The following is a 27,161-nucleotide window of genomic DNA, read 5'->3' on the forward strand; positions in this document are numbered from 1 at the left end:
CTCAACATCCGGCCAGAACACGTCTGCGTTTCCTGTGTGAGGGTGAGGCGTGGGCCCGGTTCCCGGGGAGGCTCATCTCCATTGCCCAGCGCTACAGCGACCCGCAACTCCGAGGCTTGGCTGGATGTTGAGAGTTGAGGGAGCAGCCGTTTCGGGTGGGCCCAGGCGAGGAGCTGACAGGAATCGGCGTGGGTCCCGCTCTGGACTACATTTCCCAGAGGGCCTGGTGGCCTGCCACTTTTCTCGCAGGAATTCGAACGTTTCGTCACTCCTGGCGGGACTCTTAGATCTGGGAGGTGAGATGTTTTGGTCCCCGGGAGAACTGGCTCAGGTCTGCAAGTTCCCATCCGGGATGACTGGAAAGGGCTTAGTTGAGGATACCGAAGGCTGGTGGGGAGCTGGCGCCTTGGGTCGGTGCGGGCGGAGCTATTTGAAAGGGGGAGGTTGTGTTTGGGAGGCCGAGGCGGGCGGATCACGAGGTCAAGAGATCGAGACCATCCTGGCCAACATGGTGACACCCCATCTCTACTAAAAATACAAAAATTAGCTGGGCGCGCGCCGGTAGTCCCAGCTACCCGGTAGTCTCAGCTACTCGGAGGCTGAGGCAGGAGAGTCACTTGAACCCAGGAGGCGGAGGTTGCAGTGAGCCGAGATCGCGCCACTGCACTCCAGCCTGGCGACAGAGCAAGACTCTGTCCCCACCCCTCCAAAAAAGAGGGGAGGCTGTGGAATTGTCTGGGAGATAATAACACTGCGGCTTATGTGCGGATATGGGATACCTGTCACTGGAGGGGTTGTGGCTGTGTGTACCCGTGGTGATGTGTGATTGTGACTGCGACAGTGTGGGGTGCCTACGATTGTGCAGCTGTAATTGTGTGTTTCCTATGTGATTGTAACTGTGTTGCCGTGTGTGGCTCTGTGTGTGGCTCCGTGTGTGCAGGTGAGACGTGCATGTCGCCTTGATTTAAGTATGACTGTCCCTAACGGTATGTGGCATTCTGTGTATGAGTATGGGGTCCCGTCAACTGTGCGATTGTGACTCCAGAACTCTGTCTCTAGGAAACCTCTCTGAGGTCTGGTGGTCAGATTCGAACCCTGGACAGCAGTGAACACAGCCTTTTCCCTGAGCCACTGGAATTGGACAGGATGCCCCATTCTCCTCTGATCTCCATTCCCCGTGTGTGGTGGGTAATGGGGCTGGAGAATACCTCTTACTTGACTAATTTGGGTACCAAGAAAAACCTGGTGTCTTACAGTTACTCTTCCCTCTCTCAATTTTACCTTTCTCCAGGTGTCACCCAGAAGAGGAGGAAAGAATGCATGATGAACTTCTACAAGCAGTATCCAAGGTGTGTTGGGGTTTCTTCTTTTTCTTCTGAAAATTCTTGCTTAATAAAGGAATGTCATTTAATTCTAGGTCCCTATAATTTTCCCATCACAGAAAAGGATGGTTGCTCCACTTATGCTTGCTGAATTTTCTTCTTAAATATTTATTATGATTTAAAAATAAAAGGATGATTAGTTTAGAGATCTCAAAAATACAGCATTACCAGGAAAAAATAAAATTTGACCACTCAGATAACTAGTGTTAATATTTTAATGTATTTTCATTATTTGTCAAGAATCAAATTTTGTTTCATTTGCCATTTGATGTTCTACATTTTTACAAAAAAAGTGTCATAAATATGATCCCACGTCATCAAATGGTCTTGGGAAATATATTTTTCTACGTTTGAAAAAACTATGGTATCTACTTTTTTAAAATCAGACATGCCAGACTTTTAAATCCTCATTTGAATATATATCTGTACTTAACACCCCTCTACCCCCACAGGTTTGAATTTGGGTCTCCATCATTAATAATAAAATTGAATATATTCTATATGTTTATTGGTTTTTAGCGTTTCATCTTTTGTGACATGTCAGTTCAAATCTTTACTCATTTTTGTCTTGGAATAGCTCTTATTGATTCATATGAGTTATTTATGTAATCTGAATCTCAGTCCTTTATTGTGTTTTCCTAATACTTGGAAGATTTCATCACTTCCTGTAAGATGATTTTATGATAAGTTCTTTTTTTAAAAAAGCTGAGTTTATCAATATTTTTTCTTTATGGTTAGTGCTTTTCGTATCTTATTTAATAAATCCTTCCCTGTCCCAAGGTCATGCAGATACTCTCCTATATTTATGCTTAAAGCCATAAGTTTCACTCTTTTTTTTTTTTTTTTTTTTTTGAGACGGAGTCTTGCTCTGTCCCCCAGGCTGGAGTGCAGTGGCCAGATCTCGGCTCACTGCAAACTCCGCCTCCTGGGTTCACGCCATGCTCCTGCCTCAGCCTCCCGAGTAGCTGGGACTACAGGCGCCTGCCACCTCGCCCGGCTAGTTTTTTTTTTGTATTTTTTAGTAGAGACGGGGTTTCACCGAGTTAGCCAGGATGGTCTCGATCTCCTGACCTCGTGATCCGCCCGTCTCGGCCTCCCAAAGTGCTGGCATTACAGGCTCGAGCCACCGCGCCCGGCCTTTTTTTTTTTTTTTTTTGAGTCTCGCTCTGTCGCCCAGGCTGGAGTGCAGTGGCCGGATCTCAGCTCACTGCAAGCTCCACCTTGATTCTTTCCAGTACAATTTGTGTTCTTCTCAGAGCAAATTGCCTTGTTTCTTCTTTTGCCTTATTTTATGTATGTGTTGCTATTTTTTTTCAAATTCTCTAACATTGCTGTCAGTTGCCTGTCGATATTTTCTGCATGATCACACATACTAGCTCCTTAGTTTTCTTTGGAGATGTCTTTCCTATAGTCCTCACTTCTTCTGTTCCTAGATGCTGTTCTCTCAGTCTGCTGCTGGATGGTGTTCTAGGATTTGCCTTTTATAATTATACTGGCACTTTCATCACCATTTTCATGTTAGTTTTCCAGTGTCTTAATATAGTACCTTTTCTTTTTCCTAACTTACTCCCTAGTTTTGATGGAACATGTAGCCCAGTAGCTTCCTAAGAAAAGCCACATTGGAAATACTTTTATCATTCCCTGCAGATTTAAAATTATCTTGATTTAATCTTCATAGTGGCTTAGTAATCTGATTGGAGATAGAATTCTATTTCAGAATTTATTTTCCTTTATTGTATTAAAGGAATTGCTTGGTTTTTTTCTTGTTTCAAATGATGCTATTGAGAAGTCTATTGCCATTCTTATTCCTGAAAACTTATGTGATCTGTGTTTTCTTCCTAGAAGCTTTCAGAAACTTTCATTTTTGTTTTGCCCTGATATTCTGAATTTTTACTCCAAGTATTATGAGATGTGTTTGAAAGCCCCTCCCATTTTCCCCTCTCTTGGGGCATAAAGGGAAAGTGGGGAGGGGGAAGAAACTTACTAATTGAACTGAATGCATGCTGTTTCCTGTCACTGGAAAAGTCCAGCCTATTTGTACATCCCTTTGTATACAGGACATATATCTTCTGATATGATAGGATTCACCCCCTTTAATTTTGCTTACTCGGTCCTTTCTTGCCACCTCTACCACCATCTTTTTCTTTTTTCCTTCCATTGTGAAAGCATGTTTGTTGTTTCAGGGGTCATTGATGTTCAGGGATGTGTCCATAGACTTCTCTCAGGAGGAATGGGAATGCCTGGACTCTGGTCAGATGAATTTATACAAAGAAGTAATGTTGGAGAATTTCAGCAACCTGGTTTCAGTGGGTAAGGATAACTATTCCCCAAAATTCAGAGTCTGCTCTTGTAAATGTCTCCTTTCTCCACTGTGAATTATTTGCTTCATGTAACCAGCTGAATTTCTGCTCCCTGTTCCCTAAGGAATGGTTTGAGTTGAAATAGAATGGAAGAGTTAGAAGTGGGCAGCTCCAATGGGCTGCGGCTGAAGCTTCATCTTCTCCATCTTTCTCTGGTCCTTCTTGTAGTGTCATCTTTTCTTTGATCACTAAGGGACTCGATCTGATTTCTGGGGAGCCCACAGCATAACCGTGTCCCATGTCTTTTCTTGTGAGCAGGACTTTCCAGTTCTAAGCCAGCTGTGATCTCCTTATTGGAACAAGGAAAAGAGCCCTGGATGGTTGACAGAGAGCTGACTAGAGGCCTGTGTTCAGGTAAGTAAGAGATGATGGCTCAGGAGCAGGGCTATGAAGAGATATACTTCTGAGATGTTATCAGGAAGCTCCCTTTAAAGGCCGGAAGCCTCTTCCATATAAGGTATCCCACTTTTTTCCCTCATACTTTCTCCCTAGTCCAATATAGCAAGTACTTCCCTGGCTATAATTATGCTATAATTATTCTACCCACATGTTAGGTTTCATTCCTTCCTATGATACGCTACGTTTAGAATTGTATAACAGTAGACACTCCTACCCTAAGAAATAGATGTGTGTAAGTGTGTGTGTGTGTCTTTTTCTTTCCCTATAGTTGTTTTCATTTTATCTACTTTCAGCTATTTAACGTCTTTGACCAGTTCATTCTGGATTTAATAACTCATTCTTCCATTTATCAAACATTTGATTATTTCTTACTTTAAAAGAAATTGAAGGATAACATACACACATAAAACTACATGACTATGATTACATAGCATGGTGAAATTGAGAATGGTGAAACTACTACTAGGACAGTAAGTGGAACGTTACTAGCACCTCAGAACCCCTTCTCTGCCTCTTCCCAATCATCAGCCTCTTTTTCCTCTCCCAAAATAAATACCATCCTGATATTTAGCACCAGGGATTCGTTTTGCCCATTTCTGAACTTTATATAGATGCAGTCGCACAGTATTTAGTCTTTTGCCTTTGGCTTTTTTTGCTCAACATGTTGTTTATGTGACATATCTATGGTGCTGCATATATCTGGTGTTAGTTCATTCTTATTGGCTATGTTGTATTTCATTCTATGAATATATACATATTTATTTATTTATTTATTTTTTGAGATGGAGTCTTCCTCTGTTGCCCAGGCTGGAGTACGGTAGTGTGATCTCGGCTCACTGCAACCTTTGCCTCCCGGGTTCAAGCGATTCTCCTGCCTCAGCCCCCAGAGTAGCTGGGACTACAGGCCTGTGCCACCACGCCCAGCTAATTTTTTGAATTTTCAGTAGAGACAGGGTTTCAACATGTTGGCCAGGCTGGTGTCAAACTCCTGACCTCAGGTGATCCACCTGCCTCGGCCTCACAAAGTGCTGGGATTACAGGCGTGAGCCACTGCCTCCTGCTTCATTCTATGAATATATTTTAAATTATGCTTTATATATTATTAATTACTATAAGTGACCTTTCTACTGTTGACAGCTGGTTTGTTTGCAGTTTTTAGCTGTTACGCATAATGCTGCTGTGAACGTTCCTGTGTATAACTTTTGGCAAATGTATGTACACATTTCTTTTAGATATATACATAAGAGAGGAATTACTGAGCAATAGGATATGTGTGTGTTCAACTTTAGTAAATATACCAATTTTCCAAAGTAGTTATACCAATTTGCAGTTCTAGTAGCAGTATGAAGGTTGCCATTGCTCTGCATTCTTACATTCTTACCAGTTATTATTGCCAGGCCCTTTAATTTTAGTTATTCTGCTGTGTGTGTTCTGTGACATGCCTGTTTAAGTTTCTTGGCTAAACTTAGTCGGTTGTCTCTCTTTTTCCTGTTGCTTTCAAAGAATTCTTTTTATATTCTGTGTATCAGCCCTGTGTTTGGTTATACATGATGTAAATATCTCCCACCACTTTAGATCTTGTCTTTTACTCTTTTAATGGTATCTTTTGATGAACAGAAGTTAATTAATTTTAATGTGGTCATAGTTATCTTTTTCTTTAGTGTTGCTTTTTTGTGTCCTGCGTAGGAATCATTGACTACCCTAAGGTCATGAAGATATTTCCTATGTTATATTCTAGTAGCTTTATTGTTTTACTTTTTCCATTTACATCTACTTTTCTGAAGTTGGTATTTGTATGTGTTGTGAGGTAGGGGTCAAATTTCATTTTTTTCCCATGTGAATATCCAGTTGACTTCTTAGTGTTTATTGAGATGACTGTCCTTTTCCCATTCTCTATAGGACTACCTTGGTCATAAATCATGTATTCCTATTTCTGTGAGTCTGTCTCTGAATTCTGTTCCTTTGGCTTATTTGTCTATCCTTGTGCCAATCGCACACTGTATTAATACTGCAGCATGTAATAAATCTTATCTAGTAGAGCAAGTTCTCCTATTGCTTCTTAGTCCTTTGCCTTTTCATTGTAAATTCTAGAATTAGGCCGGGCACGGTGGCTCATGCCTGTAATCCCAGCACTTTGGGAGGCCGAGGTGGGTGGATCACCTGAGGTCAGGAGTTTGAGACCAGCCTGGGCAACATGGTGAAACCCCATCTTTACTAACAATACAAAAATTAGCCAGGCGTGGTGGCGAGCGCCTGTAATCCCAGCTACTCAGGAGGCTGAGGCAGGAGAATCACTTGAACCGGGGAAGCGGAGGTTGCAGGGAGCCAAGATCGCACCATTGCTCTCCAACCTGGGGGACAAGAGCAAAACTTAGTCTCAAAGAAAAAAAAAATTAGCATTAGCTTATATAGAGTCATTTGAAACTTAATCAAAATGGCAAGTTATACTTTGCATGAGAATATTAATATCAGTTTATGGAGAATTAAGATTTTTATATAGAAAGTCTTATAAAAATGTTTGACTTTTTAATTTTGTACACTAGTCTGCTAGGTGCTGTACAGTTTAGAAAATAAGTAGGCTTATTAAGAAACTTGTTATCTAATGCAGGAGCTAGAATATTGCTGTAAATAATTTCTACAGAATAAGATTCATCAATGAGAAGATCAAACAGGAAGCTCAGAAGAAAGTTGTAAAACAGTCAAAAAATATGGAAGTGGAAATTCATCCAAGTAGAAGTTAATGGTTGGAGCCCTAGAAGTAGATGTTGTTACCTATAGAGTTAGCATTGGAAATAGAAGATCCATGCCTCCCTGGAGAAAGAATTCTAGATTTAACGAAGCTCTAGGAACCTAGGAAGGAGTTTATGAATCTTCACTTTTTCCTAGCTATCAGTTGATCTTAGCTGCTTTTAAGTATTTTATTTCTGTCTCCTAACACTTTTCCTCCCTATCAACTTGCTAATTCACCCCCTTCTTAATCTTACCTTAACCTTGTACCTTTCTACTTGAAAGGTGGTCTCTGTGTATTCCTTTTTCATTTTAAAATAATTAATTTAATTTTCATTAAAGTAATATATTTACAGAGTTTGAAATCACAGTGTTATAAAGCTTATATTGAAAAACAGCAGGGCCGGGCGCGGTGGCTCAAGCCTGTAATCCCAGCACTTTGGGAGGCCGAGGCGGGTGGATCACAAGGTCAGGAGATCGAGACTATCCTGGCTAACATGGTGAAACCCCGTCTCTACTAAAAATACAAAAAACTAGCCGGGCGCGGTAGCGGGCGCCTGTAGTCTCAGCTACTTGGGAGGCTGAGGCGGGAGAATGGCGTGAACCCGGGGGGCGGAGCTTGCAGTGAGCCGAGATCGCGCCACTGCACTCCAGCCTGGGAGACACAGTGAGACTCCATCTCAAAAAAAAAAAAAAAAAAAAAAAAAGAAAAACAGCAGCCCAGGCCAGGCGCAGTGGCTCACACCTGTAAACCCAGCACTTGGGAGGCTGAGGTGGGTGGATCACTTGAGGTCAGGAGTTTGAAACCAACCTGGCCATCATGGCGAAACCCCATCTCTACTAAAAATAAAAAAATTAACTGGGCATAGTGGCAGGCGCCTGTAGTCCCAGCTACTTGGGAGGCCAAGGCAAGAGAATCGCTTGAACCTAGGAGGTGAAAGTTGCAGTGAGCTGAGATCATGCAGCTGCACTCCAGCGTGGGAAACAGGGTGAGACTCCATCTCAAAAAAAGAGAAAAAAGAAAAAGAGCAGCCTGCTTTTTCGTGTATACATTCCTACCCTGAGTGCCCGGTCCCTCTCATCAAAGACAATACATTTTCAACTCTTTCATTCTTCTGATACCTACCTTCAATTTTTGCATAGTATGTTTGTTTTGTCATTTTGTGATACGTAAAACTGTAAAAGTATTTCCTGATGTCTTGTTCTGATAGTTGAGGGCTGGTCTCTGGTAATCACCATATGTATCTTGACTATAGCGATATTCATAGTTTATATCCTGATTACACAAATGTTGTTATAACTTTCCTGTTACCTACTTAATGTGCATCCCTATTTGTGTTATGCCTTACGTTTATTTGTATTGTAGTTTGTACTTTCTATTTTGACATCTTTGCTTAATAATAGTCACTTAGGAATGTTTTTACATACTCTTCCCAAGTTCAAATACTGAATTGAAAATAAACCCATCAAAACTGAGATGTCTTTTTTATGTATCAGTTTTACATTTTGGAACAACTAGTTTTTTAAAGACAAAACTATTGTTATTATTATTATTTTTTAGACAGAGTTTTACTCTTGTTACCCAGGCTGGAGTGCAGTGGTACAATCTCAGCTCACTGCAACCTCTGCCTTCCAGGTTCAAGTGATTCTCCTGCCTCAGCCTCCCGAGTAGCTGGGATTACAGGCACCTGTCACCATGCCCGGCTAATTTTTTTATTTTTAGTAGAGACAGGGTTTCACTGTTGGCCAGGATGGTCTCGAATTCCTGACTTCAGGTGTTCTACCCGTCTTGGCCTCCCAAAGCGCTGGTTTTACAGGTGTGAGCCACCATGCCTGACCTATAATTTCCTTGATAACAAAAGCATATCTATTACATTTCTGTTATGATTATTCCCAGATAGTCTCAGCTACTCAAATTATAATGTTTAATCACAGAAAAATGTGGGAGGTAGGTAATTCAGAACTGTGATACATAAACATTTTAACAGACTCCTGAGTTCATGTGATACCACTCCCGAGTTCATGTGATACCACTCCCCCATAGCCACCCACATTCCTTATAAGCCTTTATAAAAAGGACAGAAATGCCTTTTTGCACATTTGTGCCCTGCACATACCATAACTAAAATTAGCTTTGACCCAAAAACAAAACAAAAAGAACCACATGTATTTATTTACATTACCCAAAAGTATAGCCATCCTCTAACATAAAAAACAAGGCATACATATGAAATAATAGTGGCATATATGTTAAAACTATTCTTGGGAATCAATGTTTTAATACCTTATGTTAGAAATCATCCAGGTTTTCGAGGATTATCTATTAATTTTTCTTAATGTCCATTGTCTTAAAGTTAACTAAAAATCTTGACTATTATATTTAAACTGACACACTACAGAGCAACACAGTTACTTTTTTCTTCTTCTTCTTCTTTTTTTTTTGAGACAGAGATTTGCTCTGTTGCCCAGGCTGGAGTGCAATGGCGTGATCTCGGCTCACTGCAACCTCCGCCTCCCAGGTTCAAGCGATTTTCCTGTCCCAGCTTCCTGAGTAGCTGGGATTACAGGCGTGCGCCACCATGCCCAGCTAATTTTTGTATTTTTAGTAGAGACAAGGTTTCACCATGTTGCCCAGGCTGGTCTCTAACTCCTGACCTCAAGTGATCCACCTGCCTCGGCCTCCCAAAGTGCTGGAATTATAGGCGTGAGCCTCCGCACCGATTTGGTTTAACACATAATTGTATAGTTTTTATAATTTTATTTTATTTTATTTTATTTTGAGACACAGTCTGGCTCTGTTGCCCAGGCTGGAGTGTAGTGGTGCATCTTGGCTCACTGCAACCTCCCACACACCCACCTCTCCCAGGCTTAAGTGACCCTCCCACCTCGGCGTCCCTAGTAGCTGGGACTACAGGTACACGGCACCATGACCGGCTAATTTTTGTATTTTTTGTGGAGATGGGATTTTGCCATGTTGCCCAGGCTGGTCTCGAACTCCTGAGCTCAAGTAATCCGCCTGCCTTGGCCTCCCAAAGTGCTGGGATTACAGGCGTGAGCCATAGCATCCAGCCTAGTTTTTATAATCTTAAAATTTACATTTTGCACTGATAAAATCAGGAGGAAGATATATAGTTATTTTTAAACCAGAATTATTAAGCCAGTCTTTTTAAAAATTTGTTTTTGAGCTAGCAGTTCTTGTGAGGTTGTGGCGTTATTTTTGCGGGGGAGGGGGGAACTTGTTTTGTTTGCAATTTTATAATTAGTTTATGTATTTGACGATCAGTGAGTGATTAGTTCTCATCCCATTGACTGTCTGTAGATTTTTGAAAGATGTAACAGGTACATAGGTAACCAAAGTATAGAGCTTATTTGGTGAATCGTCATCCCCATTACGTTTTCTGGACAACCTCACACGGATTCGTTATGGGACATTCCTGATTCCTTTGGTCCAGGCAGCTTTGTTGAGCCTGGTATCAATGCGCACATCTGGAGTTCCCGTCTCCCTCATGGCAAATTTCTGAATCTCTTTGAGTGCCCGAGGGCACACTTCTTGAAGCCCACTCTATGGATGCGCTTGTGCATATTGATGGTGTACTTTCGGGTCACCACCTTGTTCATTGCAGAACGGCCCTTTTTCTTCTCGCCACCCTTCTTTGCGGGAACCATTCTGCCAGGTCCAAGTTGGAAAGGCTTTTTTTTTTTTTTTTAAGGCTAGCACATTCAAACTTTTAGAAGTTTTCTGTGACTATCTTTGCACTATAGTCACACACCTGAATAGCCCAGAAAGCTGAAAATATTTGCTATCTTACTCTTTATAAAAAAGTGCCTAGGCCGGGCGCGGTGGCTCAAGCCTGTAATCCCAGCACTTTGGGAGGCCGAGACGGGCGGATCACGAGGTCAGGAGATCGAGACCATCCTGGCTAACAAGGTGAAACCCCGTCTCTACTAAAAAACACAAAAAACTAGCCGGGCGAAGTGGCGGGCGCCTGTGGTCCCAGCTACTCGGGAGGCTGAGGCAGGAGAATGGCGTGAACCCGGGAGGCGGAGCTTGCAGTGAGCTGAGATCCGGCCACCGCACTCCAGCCTGGGCGACAGAGCCAGACTCAGTCTCAAAAAAAAAAGTTGCCTAACCCCTGCTGTCTATGAACCAGAGTAGCACTCCTTTAATTTTTTTGTTTTATTTTCAGCTTTATTAAGGTATAATTCACATACCATACAGTTTACCCATATAAAATGTACAATTCAGTGACTTTTAATATAATAGAGTTGTATAAACATCACCATAATCAATTTTAGAACATTTTTATCACCTCAGAAAAACCCCTGTACACTCTGGCTGTTACTCCCACCCCTCTCCAGCCCCACACAACCATGAGTTGATTTTCTCTATGGATTTGCCTATTCTGGACATTTCATATAAATGGACTTGTACAATATGTGGTCTTCTGCAAATTCCCTGTTTCATAACTTAATGCTCTTCAAGGCTCATCCATGTTGTAGCATGTATCAGTATTTCATTTCTTTTTATTGCCAAATACTATTCCATTTTATGGATATACCACATTTATCCATTGATCAGTTGATGGACATTTGGGTTTCCTCTTTTAGACTATTTTGAATAATGTTGTATGAACATGTCTGTAAGTTTTTGTGTGGACATAAGCTTTCAGTTCTTTCAGGTTTCTACCCAGGAGTACAATTGCTGGGTCATATCATAACTCTGTGTTTAGCTATTTGAGGAACTGCTAGACTCTTTTCCAAAATGGCTACACCATTTTACATGCCCACCAGCAGTGTATGATGGTTCCAGTTTCTCCACATCATTTGCTAACACTTGTTATCTTTTTTTTTTTTTTTAAGACAGTGTTGCTCTGTTGCCCAGGCTAGGCAACAATGTCAGTTCACTGCAACCTCTACCTCCTGTGTTCAAGCAATTCTCTTGCCTCAGTCTCCTGAGTAGCTGGGATTATAGGCTTATGCTACCACATCCAGCTAATTTTTGTATTTTGGTAGAGACGATGTTTCACCATGTTGGCCAGGCAGGTCTTGAACTCCTGACTTCAAGTGATCCACCTGCCTCAGCCCTCCAAAATGCTGGGATTACAGGAGCGAGCCACCACACCTGGTCTGTGTTTTTATTTATTTATTAATCTTTATTTTTAATTTTTTGGGTACACAGTAGGTATGTATATCTATGGGTTACATGAGATATTTTGATACAGGCATGCAATGCTCATATCAGGGGAAATGCGATATCCATCACCTCAAGCATTTATCCTTTGTGTTACAATCTAATTGTACTCTTAGTTTTTAGGTTTTTTTGTTTTGTTTTGTTTTGTTTTTTTAAGATGGAGTCTCACTCTGTCACCCAGGCTGAAGTGCAGTGGTGTGATCTCTGCTCACTGCAACTTATGCCTCCCGGGTACAAGTGATTCTCGTGCCTCAGCCTCCCAAGTAGCTGGGACTACAGGCATGTACCACCACACCCAGCTAATCTGTGTGTGTGTGTGTGTGTGTGTGTGTGTGTGTGTATGTGTGTGTGTTTAGTAGAGATGGAGTTTTACCATGTTGGCCAGGCTGGTCTTGAACTCCTGACCTCAAGTGATCCACCCACCTCAGCCTCCCAAAATGCTGGGATTACAGACATGAGCCATCATGCCTGGCCTCTTTTAGTTATTTTTAAATGTTCAATTAAATTATTTTTGACGGCCGGGTGCGGTGGCTCACGCCCGTAATCCCAGCACTTTGGGAGGCCGAGACGGGCGGATCACAAGGTCAGGAGATCAAGACCATCCTGGCGAACCCGGTGAAACCCCGTCTCTACTAAAAAAAATACAAAAAACTAGCTGGGTGAGGTGGTGGGCGCCTGTAGTCCCAGCTACTCGGGAGGCTGAGGCAGGAGAATGGCGTGAACCCAGGAGGCGGAGCTTGCAGTGAGCTGAGATCCAGCCACTGCACTCCAGCCTGGGTGACAGAGCGAGACCTCGTCTCAAAAAAAAAAAAATTATTTTTGACTACAGTCACCCTGTTTTGCTAGCAAATACTGTTACTCTTTTTTATATGTGTTTAAACAATTTTTTTTTGTATATGAATCTTTTTTTAAAATTATTGTATAAATTCTAGGTGTACAACATGAAGTTCTGATACACATACATATTGAAATAATTACTGTAGTTAAGCAGGTCATATCAAATAACTATAATTTTTTTCTTTCTTTTTTTGTTTAGGGTAAGAGTACTTAAAACCTACTTTCCTGACAAATTTCTAGTATACAATAGAGTATTACTAACTGTAGTCCTGCTATACATTAGATTTCTCATGAGCTTTTTTTTCTAAGTTTTTATTGATACAAATTATACATATTTATGGAGTACAAGGGATAGATTGATGCATTCATACAATGTATAAGGATCAAACCAAGGTATTTAGATACCCATCACTCTGAATATTTATCAATTGTTTTTTATATATATATATATGTATTTTTTTATTTTACTAATAGAATGTGCGCGGTGTCATTTTTTTTGTGTATATGAGAGAGTTTCACTGTTAGCCAGATTGGAGTACAGTGTCATGACCACAGCTCACTGCATCCTTGAACTCCCAGGCTCAAGGGATTCTACCACCTCAGCCTCCTAAGTAGCTAAGACTGTAGGTGCATGCCACTATACCTAGCTAACTTTAAAATTGTTCATAGAGATGGGGGTCTCCCTGTGTTCCCCAGGCTGGTCTCAAACTCCTGGCCTCAAGTGATCCTCCTGACTTGGCCTCCCAATGTTCTGGGATTATAGTTATGAGCCACTGTGGCCCTGCTATTAAGTTTTTTTGGTTCCTTGTGAATTGTGGATATTAGTCCCTTCTCAGGTGAAGAGTTTGCAAATAATTTTCTGCCATTCTACAGGTCTCTTCACTCTGTTGATTGTTTCCTTTGCTGTGCACAAGCATTTTAGTTCAATATAGTCCAATTTGTCTTTTTTTTTGTTGTTTGCCCCTTATTGAAAATATCTTTAAGGTCTTATCTAAAATATATTTGCATATTCTTCTGAAGTGTTTCCCCTATGTTTTCCTCTAGTAGTTTTATAGTTTGGGGTCTTATAGTTAAGTACTTAATTCATTTTGAGTTTATTTTTGTATATGGTGAGAGATACAGTCTAGTTTCATTCTTCACTCTATGGATATCCAGTTTTCCCAGCACCATTTATTGAACAGGGTGTCCTTTTCCCAATGTCTGTTCTTGGCACCTTTGTCAACCATCAGTTGACTATAAATACATGGATTTATCTGTGGGTTCTCTCTTCTGTTCCTTTGGTCTTTGAGTCTGTTTTTATGACAGGACCCTGTTTATGAAAGTACCCTTTATTATGCTGTTTTGGTTATTACAGCCTTGTAGTATATTTTGAAGTTTGATTCTTCCACTTTTGTTCTTTTGCTACAGATTGCATTGGCTATTTGGCATCTTTTATGATTCCCTACAAATTTTAGGATTTTTTTTTTTGTTTTTGCTGTTCATGTAAAAACTGACTGGTATTTCAGTAGGTATTGCATTGAATCTGTAGATTGCTTTGGGAAATATGTTCATTTTAACAATAGTTCTTCCAGTGCATGAGTATGTAAATATCTTTTTATTTGTTTGTGTTGTCTTCAATTTCTTTCATCTGTGTTTTGTAGTTTTCCTTGTAGAGGTCTTTCACTTCATGGTTAAATTTGTTTCTAGGTTGTTTTTTGTAGCTATTATATTAATAAATGGGATTGTTTTCTTGATTTGTTTTTCAGCTAATTCATTATTGTGGATGTATAGAAATCGTTTTGTTTTTGTTTTTGTTTTTGTTTTTTTGAGACAGAGTTTTGCTCTGTCTCCCAGGCTGGAGTGCAATGGCATGATCTCAGCTCTCTGCAGCCTCCGCCTCCTGGGTTAAAGCAGTTCTGCCTCAGCCTCCTGAGTAGGTGGGACCACAGGTGCCTGCCACCACACCTGGCCAATTTTTGTATTTTTAGTCAAGACAAGTTTCACCATGTTGGCCAGGCTGGTCTCAAACTCGTGACCTCAAGTGATCCACCCACCTCGGCCTCCTGAAGTGCTGGGATTATTGGCGTGAGCCACCATCCCCAGCCTACTACTTGTTTTTGTATATTGATTTTGTATCTTGCAACTTTACTGATTTCATTGATCAGTTCCAAGAATTTTTGGTAGCATCTTTAGGTTTTTATATATATGTAAGATCATGTCATCCGTAAAGGGACAGTTTTACTTTCTATTATCCAGTCTGGATGCGTTTTATTTCCTTCTCTTGCCTAATTGCTCTGGATAGGACTTCCAGTACTATATTGAATAGCAGTGGTGAATGTGGGCTTCTTTGTCTTGTTCCAGTTCTTAGAGGAAAGGCTTTCGGCTTTTCCCCATTCAGTATGGTGTTAGCTGTAGATTTGTCATATATGGTCTTTATTATGTTAAGGTATGTTTTTTAATGCCTGATTGTTGAGAGGTTTTTATAATGAAGAGATGTTAAACTTTATCAGATGCTTTCTCTGCATCTATTGAGCTGATCATATGGTTTTTGTCCCTCATCCTGTTGATCTGATACATCATGTTATTGATTTGCTTATGTTGAACCATCCTTGCACTTTTCAGGAAAAATCTCACTTAATCGTTGTATATTATCTTTTTGTTGTATTATTGGATTTTGTTTGCTAGTATTTCATTGAGGGGTTTTGGGTCTATGTTCATGAGGGATATCAACTCTTTTTTGTTGTTGTCGTCATGTCCCTCTCTGGTTTTGGTATCAGGGTAATGCTGGCCTTGTAGAATAAATTAGGAAGAATTCACTCCTCTTCCATTTTTTGGAATAGTTTGAGAAAAATTTAGGTTAGTTATTTGTAATTTTGGTAGGATTCAGCAGTAAAGCCATTTAGTCTTGGGCTTTTCTTTGTTGGGAGACATTTTACTACTGCTTCAATCTCGTGACTTGTTATTAGTCTGCTCAAGTTCTTCTGCTCTGTTTCTTCCTGGTTCAATCTTGGTAGGTTTTCATGTATCCAGAATTTTTCTGTTTCCTCTACGTTATCTGATTTGTTAGCATATAGTTGCTTGTAGTAGTCTTTGATGATCTTTAATTTCTTAATTGACCCAGTGGGCATGCATGAGCAAGCACATTGTTTAATTTCCATGTATTTGTGTGGTTTACAAAGTTTTTATTATTGATTTCTAGTTTTATTCTAGTATAGTCTGAGAAGATACTTGATACGATTTTGATTTTTAAAAATTAGTTATAACTTGTCTTATGGCCTAACATATGGTCTCTTCCTGGAGGATATTCCATGTGCTGATAGGAAAAATGTGTATTCTGCAGCTGTTGGATAAAATGTTCAGTTAGTGTCTGGTAGGTCCATTTGGTCTAATGTCCAGTTTAAATCCAAAGCTGTTGATTTTGTATCTAGACGAACTGTCTAATGCTGAGAGTGGGATGTGGAAGTCCCGTACTATTATTTTATGGGAGTCTATCTTTTTTTGTTGTTTTATTGAGACAGAGTCTCGCACTGTTGCCCAGGCTGGAGTGCAGTGGCACAATATTGGCTCACTGCAACCTCTGCCTCCCAGGTTCAAGCAGTTCTCCTGCCTCAGCCTACTGAGTAGCTTGGATTACAGGTGCATGCCACCATGCCCAGATAATTTTTTTTTTTTTTTTTTTGAGACAGAGTCTTGCTCTGTCACCCAGGCTGGAGTGCAGTGGTGCAATCCCAGCTCACTTCAGGCTCCATCTCCCAGGTTCACGCCATTTTCCTGCCTCAGCCTCCCAAGTAGCTAGGACTACAGGTACCCACCACCACGCCTCGCTAATTTTTTGTATTTTTAGTAGAGATGAGGTTTTACCATGTTAGCTAGGATGGTCTTGATCTCCTGACCTCTTGATCCACCTGCCTCGGCCTCCCAAAGTGCTGGGATTACAGGCATGAGCCACCGCGCCTGGCCACACCCAGCTTATTTTTGTATTTTTAGTAGAGACAGGGTTTCACCATGTTTGAAAGGCTGGTCTTGAACTCCTGACCTCAAGTGATCCTCCTGCCTCAGCCTCCCAAAGTTGGGATTACAGGCATGAGCCACCACACCCAGCCCTATCTCTCTTTTTCGATCTAATAATATTTGCTTATATATCTGGGTGCTGCAGTGTTGGGTGCCTATAAATTTAGAATTTTATATCTTCTGGCTGAATTGATCCCTTTATCATTCTATAAAGACCTTCTTTGCCTCTTCTGCAGTTTTTTACTTAATATCTGTTTTATTTAAGTACGGCTACTCTCACTTGCTTTTGGTTTCTGTTTGTGTGCAGTATTTTTTTTTTCATCCCTTCACTTTCTGTCTGTGATTTTATAGATAAAGTGAGTTTCTCACAGTCAGTATATAGGTGAGTCATATTTATCCATTCAACCAGACTGTATCTTTTAAGTGGGGGATTTGGCTGTTTACATTCAAAGTTATTATTAATAGGTGAGGATTTATTCCTAATCTGTTAATTTTTTGTATGGTTGTTTTATATCCTTTTTCTTTTCTCTTGTCATTTGGTTTGGTGGTTTTATGTAATGGTTACATCTGAGTCCTTTCTCTTTCCATTGGTATATCTGCTCTACCAGTGAGCTTATTTTCATTTGTTTAATGATGGTAGATATGTCTTTCACTTCCAGATGTAGGACACCCTTTGCCATTTTTGATAGGGTCACCCTAGTTGTGACAAATTTTCTCTGTTTTTGCTTCTCTGGGAAAAACTTTCTCCTTCATTTTTGAAGGATGGCTTTGCTAGGTATAGTATTCTTGGCTGATAGTGCTTTTTCTTTTAGCACTTTGAATATCTCATCCCATTCTTTCCTGGCATGGAAGGTTTCTGCCAAGGTATCTGCTACTAGTCTGATGAGGGTTCTCTTATATGTGACTTGATGCCTGAGGGTTCCCTTATATGTGACTTGATGCTTTTCTCTTGCTTTTTTTAGAATTCTCTTTGTCTTTGACTTTTGACAGTTTGACTGTAATGGACCTTAGAAGACCTTTTTGGATTGAATCTATTTGGGCATCATTGAGCCTTCTGTATCAGGATGTCTGTATTGCTTACAAGACTTGGAAAGTTTTCAGTTATTATTTTGTCAAATAGGTTTTTATGCCTTTGCCCATCTCTTCTCCTTCTAGAATACCCAAAATTTGAATATTTGGTTGCTTTATGATGTCCCATATGTCACCTAAGCTTTCTTCAGTTTTAAAAATTACTTATTATTTTTTACTTTTGTCTTCCTGGATTATTTTTAAAAACCTGTCTTCAAGTTCAGAAATTCTTTCTTCTGCTTAATCTAGTCTATTGTTGAAGCTCTCTCAATTGTGTTTATTTCATTAATTGAAATTTGTCAGCTTCAGGACTTCTGTTTGGTTCTTTTTCGTGATATCTATCTGCTGAATTTCTCATTCAGATCATGAATTGTTTTTCTGATTCTTTTGGTATTTATCCATGTTCTATTGGGTCCCACTGAGCTTCTTTAATATCATTATTTTGAATTCTTTTTCAGGTACTTGATAGATTTATTGTTTGTTGGAATCTGTTGCTGGAGAATTAATTGTGTTACTTTGGAGATGTCATGGTTCCATGCTTTCTCATGTTTCTTTTATCCTTACATTGATATCTATGTATTTCTTGTTCTGGTCATTTTTTCCAATTTTATGGATTTGTTTTCATAAGGAAAACCTTTTCCCTGTACATGTATTTATAGTGTTGGTTGGGTAGGTTGTTTTGGCTTTGTTCTAGGTGGATGCAGTGGTATAATCTCCATATGATTTCTTTGGCTGCAATCAGTGGCAGCAGTGTCTGTGAGTTCCTCAGTGACTTAGGGTTTGGTTGTTAGTGGAAGCTGTGATGAGGCTTTTCTGGGATAGGGATGCCAGCTATGCTGGTCTGTAGGCCCCAGTGGTGTTGGTGATAGCCTGGGCATGCTGGATCATGGGGCCCAAGGTGGTGTATTCAGACACTTGGTAGCTGCTCCATGAAGGTTGATCCCTGGGCCTCCAGATTGCTTGCTCAGGTGCTGGCAGTAGCAGCAGTGGGCCAGGAAGGAAGGCAGGTCCTTGGGCTCCTTGTTGGCATGTATGGCATTGATTATGACAATAACATTAGTTAGCCAACTCTTTGGGCTTTGAAGCAACATATGCAGGCACCAGCAGTGGCAATGGCAAGCTGAATGGGCCAGTCTCTGTTCCTCTAGGTGGTGTGTACATTTTGATGCTTGCAGTGGTGTTGGCAGCAGGCTAGGCTGGCCTGTCCTCGGGTCACTGGCAGGGGTGTATGGATGCTAGTGATGGTGGGTGGGCTGAGTCAATCCCTGGGCTCCCAAATGATAGATGGTGGGCACTGGCAGGCTAAGAAAGCCCATAATTAGGCCCCCAGAAGACATGTTCAGGCATTGGTGGGAGTGTGAGGAGTGAATTCATCCCCACACCCCTGGACATTGCATATAGGCAGTGGCAGGGGCAGTACCAGGCATGGAAACCCTGTCTTCTCACCCTCCGAGTGGTGCATGTGGATTCAGGCTATGGTGGGTAGGGTAAGTCAATTCCCATGCCCCCAGACAGCATGCTCGGACCTTGGTGGCACATTGGCTCTGCCTTTCCTCATTTGTGGGGATGGTTGGTGCATGTGGGCACCAGCAATGGCCAGCAAGGTCAGTCGATTCCCAAACCCTCAGATGATGTGCGGAGGCAGCAGCTTTGGTAGGCCAGGTAGGCTTGATGTTAGGCCCTTTGATGCTGCCCAGCACTAGTCTTAAGGCCCCTGAAGGCACTTGCAGATGCATAGGGACCCAGCTGCTTGGAAGTAGTGGTGTTCCTGTCAGTGGCAGTGGCCCCAGGCAGGTGACTCTCAGGCTCTGGGGAGCACACACTTCAGCTCCCGCTGTCCCAAAGGCAGCTTCCAACTCTGTTGTACTGCTCATTCCCCAGGGTGTAGGACTCTGAGTGCTGGACTGGAGTACTGGGGACCTAGCCACACCAATGGTTCTAGCCATCATTGCAGTGCTGTAACCCTCTACATGGACATGGGGAGAAGCCAGCAGAGCTCCATGGATGTAGAGATGGAAGAACTGTTGAGTCCCTGGGCAGGATGTAGTCTGGTGGGAGCTGGGCTCCCAAAATGACACCATGCTGCAGTTGCTTGGGTTTGGGGAGGGACCCAGCACGAACTCTCTATCTAGAACAGTATTGTGTAGACACTGGGCAGCTGCCTTTACTAGTCTTAGGGCCATGAGGGCTGAGGGGCTGTTTTGTGGCTAGGATTCCAGGAGTCCACAGTGGGAATGTGGTCTCCCTTACCTTTCCCCTGGGCTCCAAGCTGATCCTGGCCAGGCCAACTGCTTTGCTTCTCTCTTTGTGCCTCAGAGGTTCCCTGTTACTTCCCTGCTGAATTCCAGTGCTCTGTCATAGATGCTCAGTTTGGTGTGTGATTATCTACTCGCTGTTTTGGTCCTTCTTTGTGGAGGAGGTAAATGCTGGGTGCCTCTAGTCATCCATCTTGTAACTCCACTCTAAAAATGTATTCTTGAGAACAATAAATCTAGACTCATTTATTGCCTCAGTAATTCTTTAGGTAGTTTGCCAGGAGCTGAGTATATATTAGTGAAAACATAAAACATTTCTTGATTTTGTTGGATCTATGCAGATTATATAATATTACAAATAATAAGTGCTATTAATAAGAAATAGCAGGAAGATCTGAGGCCTAATAACAGGAAGACCATAATTTAGACTGAAGATCAGTTATGGCCTTCTAGAGATATGCTGTTTGAGCAGAGGCTCAAATGATGAGCAGCAATTAGCAGGGCCAACAATGGTGATAGGATGAGGGGTATGCCAGGTAAAGGGGAGATGTGTGTGGAAAGGCCCTGAGAGGCAGGGAGAACTTGATGTGCTTGACGGACTGAGGCTTCTTGAGCAAGTGGAAGTGGAGTATAACACAAGGTTGAAGAGGTAGGTAAGAGCCTCATTATTGGAGTCTTCTTGGTAATTACCAAGGAGTTTAGATTTTCAGTAGGGCAAAGCGAGACAAAATACCACACCAGTTGCTGAATGGATTAGAGGGTGCTGGAACATACTGGGGAGACCATTAGGAGATTCCTGTAGTGGTCTAGGAAAGAGGGGATTCAATAATTAAATAAGGACAACTTTAAGAGATTTTTAGGGACTCACCCAGACTAAGTTTGGCCAATGATCATGTGGAGGGAGGACTTGAGATAGTCTAGCTGGCTTTATTTTGACGTCTTCAAGCCACTTCATTTGCTCAGTATCTGTTTTTGCTATGGCATTCTTTCATAATAATAGCTACCAATACTGAGTGCTTACTTTACATCAGATTATTTACATACATTATTCTTCATCTTTTTAGCAATCATGAGTTAAGTGTCATTCCCATTTCAATAAACAAGGAACAGAGGGCTCAGAGGTTAAGTAATTGCCTTAAAGCATAGAACTGGGGCTCACAGTTTATATGTTGACATGGACTTCCTTTCTTCTCATAGAATACATTTCATCCTGTCTTAACTCTCTTGTGTCTCAAACTTCAGCTGTCTTCCTTCTCAGTCACTGCTATGACTTGAATGATTCATTTCTTTTTCCCAAGGTCAACATCACAGAATTCCAGAGCAAATTATTTTCAGTGAGTCCCTAACCCATATCATGCTTTATGCACAGAAGAGATTTACCTGTCTACTCTTCCCACCAGTTGTGTTCAGCGTATTACATTTGTTGGAGGCTAGTGATTTGCCAGTATACCCTTGCACAGTCACTGAACTCCACCCACCCCTGCCATTTAAGCCTTTCAACACATTTATTATTCTTAATAGTCCTTTGATGAGGTCTGACAATTATCTACAAATTGCAAAACATACAGTATCATGCTCTGTGTATGTGACTATATGTTTATACATGTATATATAATTAGAATCTCTTACTCACGGTGCATGCCCTGGAGCAGAGGCGGCATCCTGCTGGCCTGTCCTCCTCCATGGCCCTCCAGCTGAACCCCTGCCAGGCCATGCTAATGGCCTTGCAGTCGGAGCACCACGAGCTGTATGATGAGGAGACACAGAGCTGGGTCTCAGGCAGCGTCTGTAGGAGATCTGGGGTGGGGGCAAAGAAAAATAAAAATAAAAAATTTGAATCTCTCTATAATATGGAAGATGGTGCTGAACACTGTGTATTCACCAAGGCTTAAGGTGACTGTGGTTCAGACCAAAATTTGAGGATCATAGAGGTCATCTACTTTCCAAATCCATATCCTCAGCTTCTTTTATTACCTCTCCTAACGTCTATGCTTTTCTTGTCAATTTTACAGATTGCCTAGCCACCTTTGAAAACTAAATGTGTAATTTCTCAGATATTCTTTTCAGTTTAATCCTCCCATTTCATTTTTAGAAGTTTTAACTCGCTCAGAATAGGAAAATGTATTTGCCTTTGTATTTTCTTTCAGATCTGGAATCAATGTGTGAGACCAAGATATTATCTCTAAAGAAGAGATATTTCAGTCAAGTAATACTTACCCATGAAGACATAACTACTTTTATTCAGCCCACATTTCTTACTCAACCTCAAAAAACTATGAGTGAAGAGAAACCATGGGAATGTAAGATATGTGGAAAGACTTTTAATCAGAAATCACAATTTATTCAACATCAGAGAATTCATTTTGATGAAAAACCCTATGAATCTAAGGAGTGTGGGAAGTCCTTTAGTCGTGGCTTACTCGTTACTCAACATCAGAGGATTCACACTGGTAAAAAACCCTATGAATGTAAGGAATGTGGCAAGGCTTTTAGTTGTAGTTCATATTTTTCTCAGCATCAGAGGATTCACACTGGTGAGAAACCCTATGAATGTAAGGAATGCGGAAAAGCCTTTAAGTATTGCTCAAACCTTAATGATCATCAGAGAATTCACACTGGTGAGAAACCCTATGAATGCAAAGTATGTGGAAAAGCCTTTACTAAAAGTTCACAACTTTTTCTACATCTGAGAATTCATACTGGTGAGAAACCTTATGAATGTAAAGAATGTGGGAAAGCCTTTACTCAACACTCAAGGCTTATTCAGCATCAGAGAATGCATACTGGTGAGAAACCTTATGAATGTAAGCAGTGTGGGAAGGCCTTTAATAGTGCCTCAACACTTACTAACCATCACAGAATTCATGCTGGGCAGAAGCTCTATGAATGTGAAGAATGTAGAAAGGCCTTTATTCAGAGCTCAGAACTTATTCAACATCAGAGAATCCATACAGATGAAAAACCATATGAATGTAATGAATGTGGGAAGGCCTTTAATAAAGGCTCAAACCTTACTCGACATCAGAGAATTCACACTGGTGAAAAGCCCTATGACTGTAAGGAATGTGGAAAGGCTTTTGGTAGTCGCTCTGACCTCATTCGCCATGAGGGAATTCATACTGGTTGAATGACAGAAAGCAAAGTAAGACCGTTTTGTTAACCTTTATAATATATATATTTTTAAAACAGGTAATGAGAACAAATTAGGATACACATTATCAAAGGTTCTCCTACATAATAGTTTTTAAAGGATACAATAACAAAGTACCAAGTACCAAAAACCTGGTGACTTAAAACAAGATAAATTTATTCTCTTACAGTTTAGAGCCTGGAAATCTAAAATCAAGGGTGCTGACAGTTTGGGTTCCTTCTGAGGTCTCTGAGTGAGGATCTGTCCTATGCCTTTTTCTTAACCTCTGTTAACAGCTGGCAGTCCTCGGCATTCCTTGGCTTTTACATACATCATTCCAATGTCTGCCTCCATCTTCACATTGCATTCTCCCTGTGTATCTCTGTGTATGTCTTGTCTTTTATTTGGACACCAGTCAGGTTAGATTGGGGTTACCTGGTAACCTCATCTTAACTTGATTACATCTGTCAAGACCCTATTTCCCAGTAAGGTCACATTTACTGGTACCAGGGGTTAGGTCTTCAGCATATCTTTTTAGGGGACACAGTTCAACCCATAATACCCTGTTAGAATGATTTTGTCTAATATATTTGTAATTTCCTTTTACATATAAATTGTTAGTCAAATATATTTTTATTTTATTTTATTTTATTTTACTTTATTTTGAGACAAAGTCTTGCTCTGTTGCCCAGGCTGGAGTGCAGTAGTGCAGTCTCAGCTCACTGCAACCTCCGGCTCCTGAGTTCAAGTGATTCTCGTGCCTCAGCCTCCCAAGTAGCTGGGATTACAGGCATGTGCCACCATGCCCGGCTAATTTTTTTTTTTTTTTGTATTGTTAGTAGAGATGGGGTTTCACCGTGTTGGCCAGGCTGGTCATGAACTCCTGACCTCAAGTGATCTGCCCGCCTCGGCCTCCCAAAGTGCTGGGATTACAGACATGAGCCACCGTGATGGCCAAAACAGACTTTATACCAACAAAAATTAAAAAGGACAAAGAAGGTCATTTATAATGATAAAGGATAAATTCAACAAGATAAAACAATCCTAAATATGTGTGCACCCAACATTGCAACACCCAGATCCATAATACAAATACTACTAGACCTAAGAAAAGAGATAGACAGCAATACAACAATAGCAGGGGACTTCAGCACTCCATTGACAGCACTAGACAGATCACTGGGACAGAAATCAACAAAGAAACTCTGGACTTAAATTGGACTCTAGACCAAATGAACCTAACAGACATCTGAAGAACATTCTACCCAACAATCACAGAATATATACTCTTCTCTTCTATGCATGGAACATTCTCAAAAATAAGTCATATGCTGGATCACAAAGCAAGTATCAATAAATTTAAAAAAACCAAAATCATATCTAATATCTTCTCTGACCACAGTGGAATAAAAGTAGATATCAACACCAAGAGGAACTCTCAAAACTATACAGTTACATGGAATTTAAACAGCTTCCTCCTGAATGATTGTTGGGTCAATGATGAAACTAGGGTGGAAACTTAAAATTTTTTGAAATAAATGAAAATAGAGACACAACACACGAAAACATCTGAGATATAGCAAAAGCAGTGCTAAGAGAGGATTTTATAGCATTTAATGCCTATCCCAAAAAGATAGGAAAATCTCAAATGAATAGCCTAACGTCACATTTCAAGGAACTAGAAAAAAACAAAACAAACCCAACTCAAAGCTAGCAGAAGAAAAGCAATAACAAATATCAGAGCAGGCGAAAATGAGACTGAGAACAAAAGAATGCAAAACATCAATAAAAGAAAAAGTTGCTTCTTTGCAGAGGTAAAACTGACACCACTAGCTAGATTAACCAAGAAAAAAAGAAGGTTCAAATAGATACAATCAGAAATGATAAGGTGACATTATAACTGATAACACAGACATATAAAAAATCAGCAGACTATATGCACATATTAGAAAACCTAGAGGAAGTGGATAAATTCCTGGAAACACATAACCTTCCAAGATTGAACCAGGGAGAACTAGGAATCCTCAACAGACTACTGAGTATTGAATAGTAATAGAAAAAATCTTGCAACAACAAAAAGCCCAGGACCAGACAGATTCACAGCTGAATTCTACTAGACAGGCAAGGAAGAACTAGTACCAGCACTATTGAAACTATTCCAAAAATTATAGGAGGGAATCCTCCCTAACTCATTTTGCAAAGCCAGTGTCATCCTGGTACTGAAGCCAGGCAAGGGTAAAACACACAAAATAACTACAAGCCAATATCCCTGATGAACATAGACATCAAAACCTTCAGCAAAATACTAGCAAACCAAATCAAACAGTATGTAAAAAAGATAATAACAGCACAGTCGAGTGGATTTTATTCCAGGGGTGTAAGGATAGCTCAACATATGCAACTCAGTACATGATTCATCACATAAACAGAATTAAAAAACAAGCCAGGCATGGTGGCTCACGCCTGTAATCCCAGCACTTCGTGAGGCCAAGGTGGGCAGATCACCTGAGGTCAGGAGTTTGAGACCAGCCTGGCTGACATGGTGAAACCCCGTCTCTACTAAAAATAGAAAAACTGGCTGGGCGTGGTGGCAGGCACCTGTAGTCCTAGCTACTTGGGAGGCTGAGGTAGGAGAATTGCTTGAACCTGAGAAGCGGAGGTTGCAGTGAGCTGAGATAGTGCCATTGCACTCCAGCCTGGGCAACAGAGCAAATTGCTTGACGTGGGAGGTGGAGGTTGCAGTGAGCCGAGATTATGCCCTTGCCCTCCAGCCAAGGGGCAATAGAGTGAGACTCCATCTCAAAGAAAACAACAACAACAAAACTTCCTATTGAGTACAATGTACGTTATTTAGGTAATGGGTACATTAAAAGCCAACACTTTCCCCACTACACTATATATGTATGTAACACAGCTGCCCTTGTAACTTCCTAAACCTATAAAAATTTTTAAAAATTAAGAATTAATAAAAGGCAAATTAAGAATGCTTTTTTAAAAGGTTGAGGCATTATGCTAATAAGGTACTGTGGATTTCAGAGTGCAGAGTAGAAAGATCACAAGAATTTAGTGTGGTAGATGGGAACAGAAAATGGGTGTATAAATTTTATTGAAGTTAGAGCCCTGGGTTGAGGAATGACCTGGGAGTACTGGATATTGTAGAGACAGATATCATCAGGGCAAAGAGATTAAAGATTTTTGCCTTGACGGTTTCACACTATATTGTGATAGTAACACTGTATGTGTTGGGAGATAGAGCAGGAAACATCTTCTGTGGAATATGTATGCTATTAAATGTTTTATCAAACTTTTGATCAAACAAGACAGGAGAACAATTTGCAATTTCATTTCTATTTCTATGTTATGAGAGAAACTGATCATTTGTTCAGATGTTTTAACAGGCATGTTCATGTTACTATAAACTCTTCTGTTTCTCCATCACATTGTTGGTCATTTTTACTGATTACAAACTTCTTTATATACTTAAGAAATATATATATTTCTTTATATAGTAAGGTTAATGTTTGTCATGTGTCGTTTCAGTAACTTTTCCTAATCTTTTGGCCTCTTTGGTTATTTTTTAATAAGCAGAAATCTTTTTCACATGTAAAATTTACAGTTTTTCCTATATACCACATAACCTTATTATTTTTTCTCTTTATATTAATATTTCTGCAGATTTGGAGTCATCCGAGAATTTAAATTGTACCTCAGACAAAATCATGAGAATTACTTTGGGGTCACTGTTACTGGCTCTAGAGTTCAGGAGAACCAACAAGTAGAATTGTGCAATTAGATGCAGTAAAATGTTGAAGAGGACCAAAA

General features: G+C 40.6%; 2 protein-coding genes and 1 pseudogene across 6 annotated transcripts in view; 1 reads left to right on the forward strand and 2 right to left on the reverse strand.

The window, feature by feature from the left end:
• Positions 1-27,102, forward strand: ZNF829 (zinc finger protein 829). Of its 5 annotated transcripts, XM_009194278.4 has the most exons (7): positions 1-331; positions 1,060-1,184; positions 1,292-1,349; positions 3,566-3,692; positions 4,001-4,096; positions 22,357-23,351; positions 27,015-27,102. In XM_009194278.4, the coding sequence occupies exons 1-6, from the start codon at positions 125-127 to the stop codon at positions 23,334-23,336; spliced, it is 1,593 nt and encodes a 530-aa protein (XP_009192542.1). In that variant the 5' UTR covers positions 1-124; the 3' UTR covers positions 23,337-23,351; positions 27,015-27,102. The 5 variants fall into 5 exon arrangements, with proteins under 5 accessions (XP_009192542.1, XP_021786042.1, XP_003915466.1 ...); XM_021930350.2 differs by lacking the exon at positions 27,015-27,102 and having other exon boundaries at positions 22,357-24,010; XM_003915417.5 differs by lacking the exon at positions 27,015-27,102 and having other exon boundaries at positions 20-296; positions 22,357-23,484.
• LOC101003842 (zinc finger protein 568) overlaps positions 1-27,161 on the reverse strand; it is a 108,753-nt gene that overhangs the window by 42,281 nt on the left and 39,311 nt on the right. The window contains exon 2 of the mRNA XM_017952860.3: positions 21,843-22,006. The gene's annotated coding sequence lies outside the window, so the exon portion shown is untranslated. The remainder of the gene's footprint in view (positions 1-21,842; positions 22,007-27,161) is intronic.
• On the reverse strand, positions 9,880-10,789 carry LOC108583352 (annotated as a pseudogene).

The sequence above is a fragment of the Papio anubis genome, chromosome 20 (genome assembly GCF_008728515.1).
Source record: "Papio anubis isolate 15944 chromosome 20, Panubis1.0, whole genome shotgun sequence".
Taxonomy (NCBI): Eukaryota; Metazoa; Chordata; class Mammalia; order Primates; family Cercopithecidae; genus Papio; species Papio anubis.

Bases quoted from the DNA above. Each gene is read 5' to 3' on its own strand.
- ZNF829 (XM_009194278.4), top strand. From the start codon at position 125: ATGTTGAGAGTTGAGGGAGCAGCCGTTTCGGGTGGGCCCAGGCGAGGA. The intron at 1,350-3,565 runs GTGTGTTGGGGT...TTGTTGTTTCAG, and splicing joins TTCTACAAGCAGTATCCAAG to GGGTCATTGATGTTCAGGGA. The intron at 4,097-22,356 runs GTAAGTAAGAGA...ATTTTCTTTCAG, and splicing joins GACTAGAGGCCTGTGTTCAG to ATCTGGAATCAATGTGTGAG.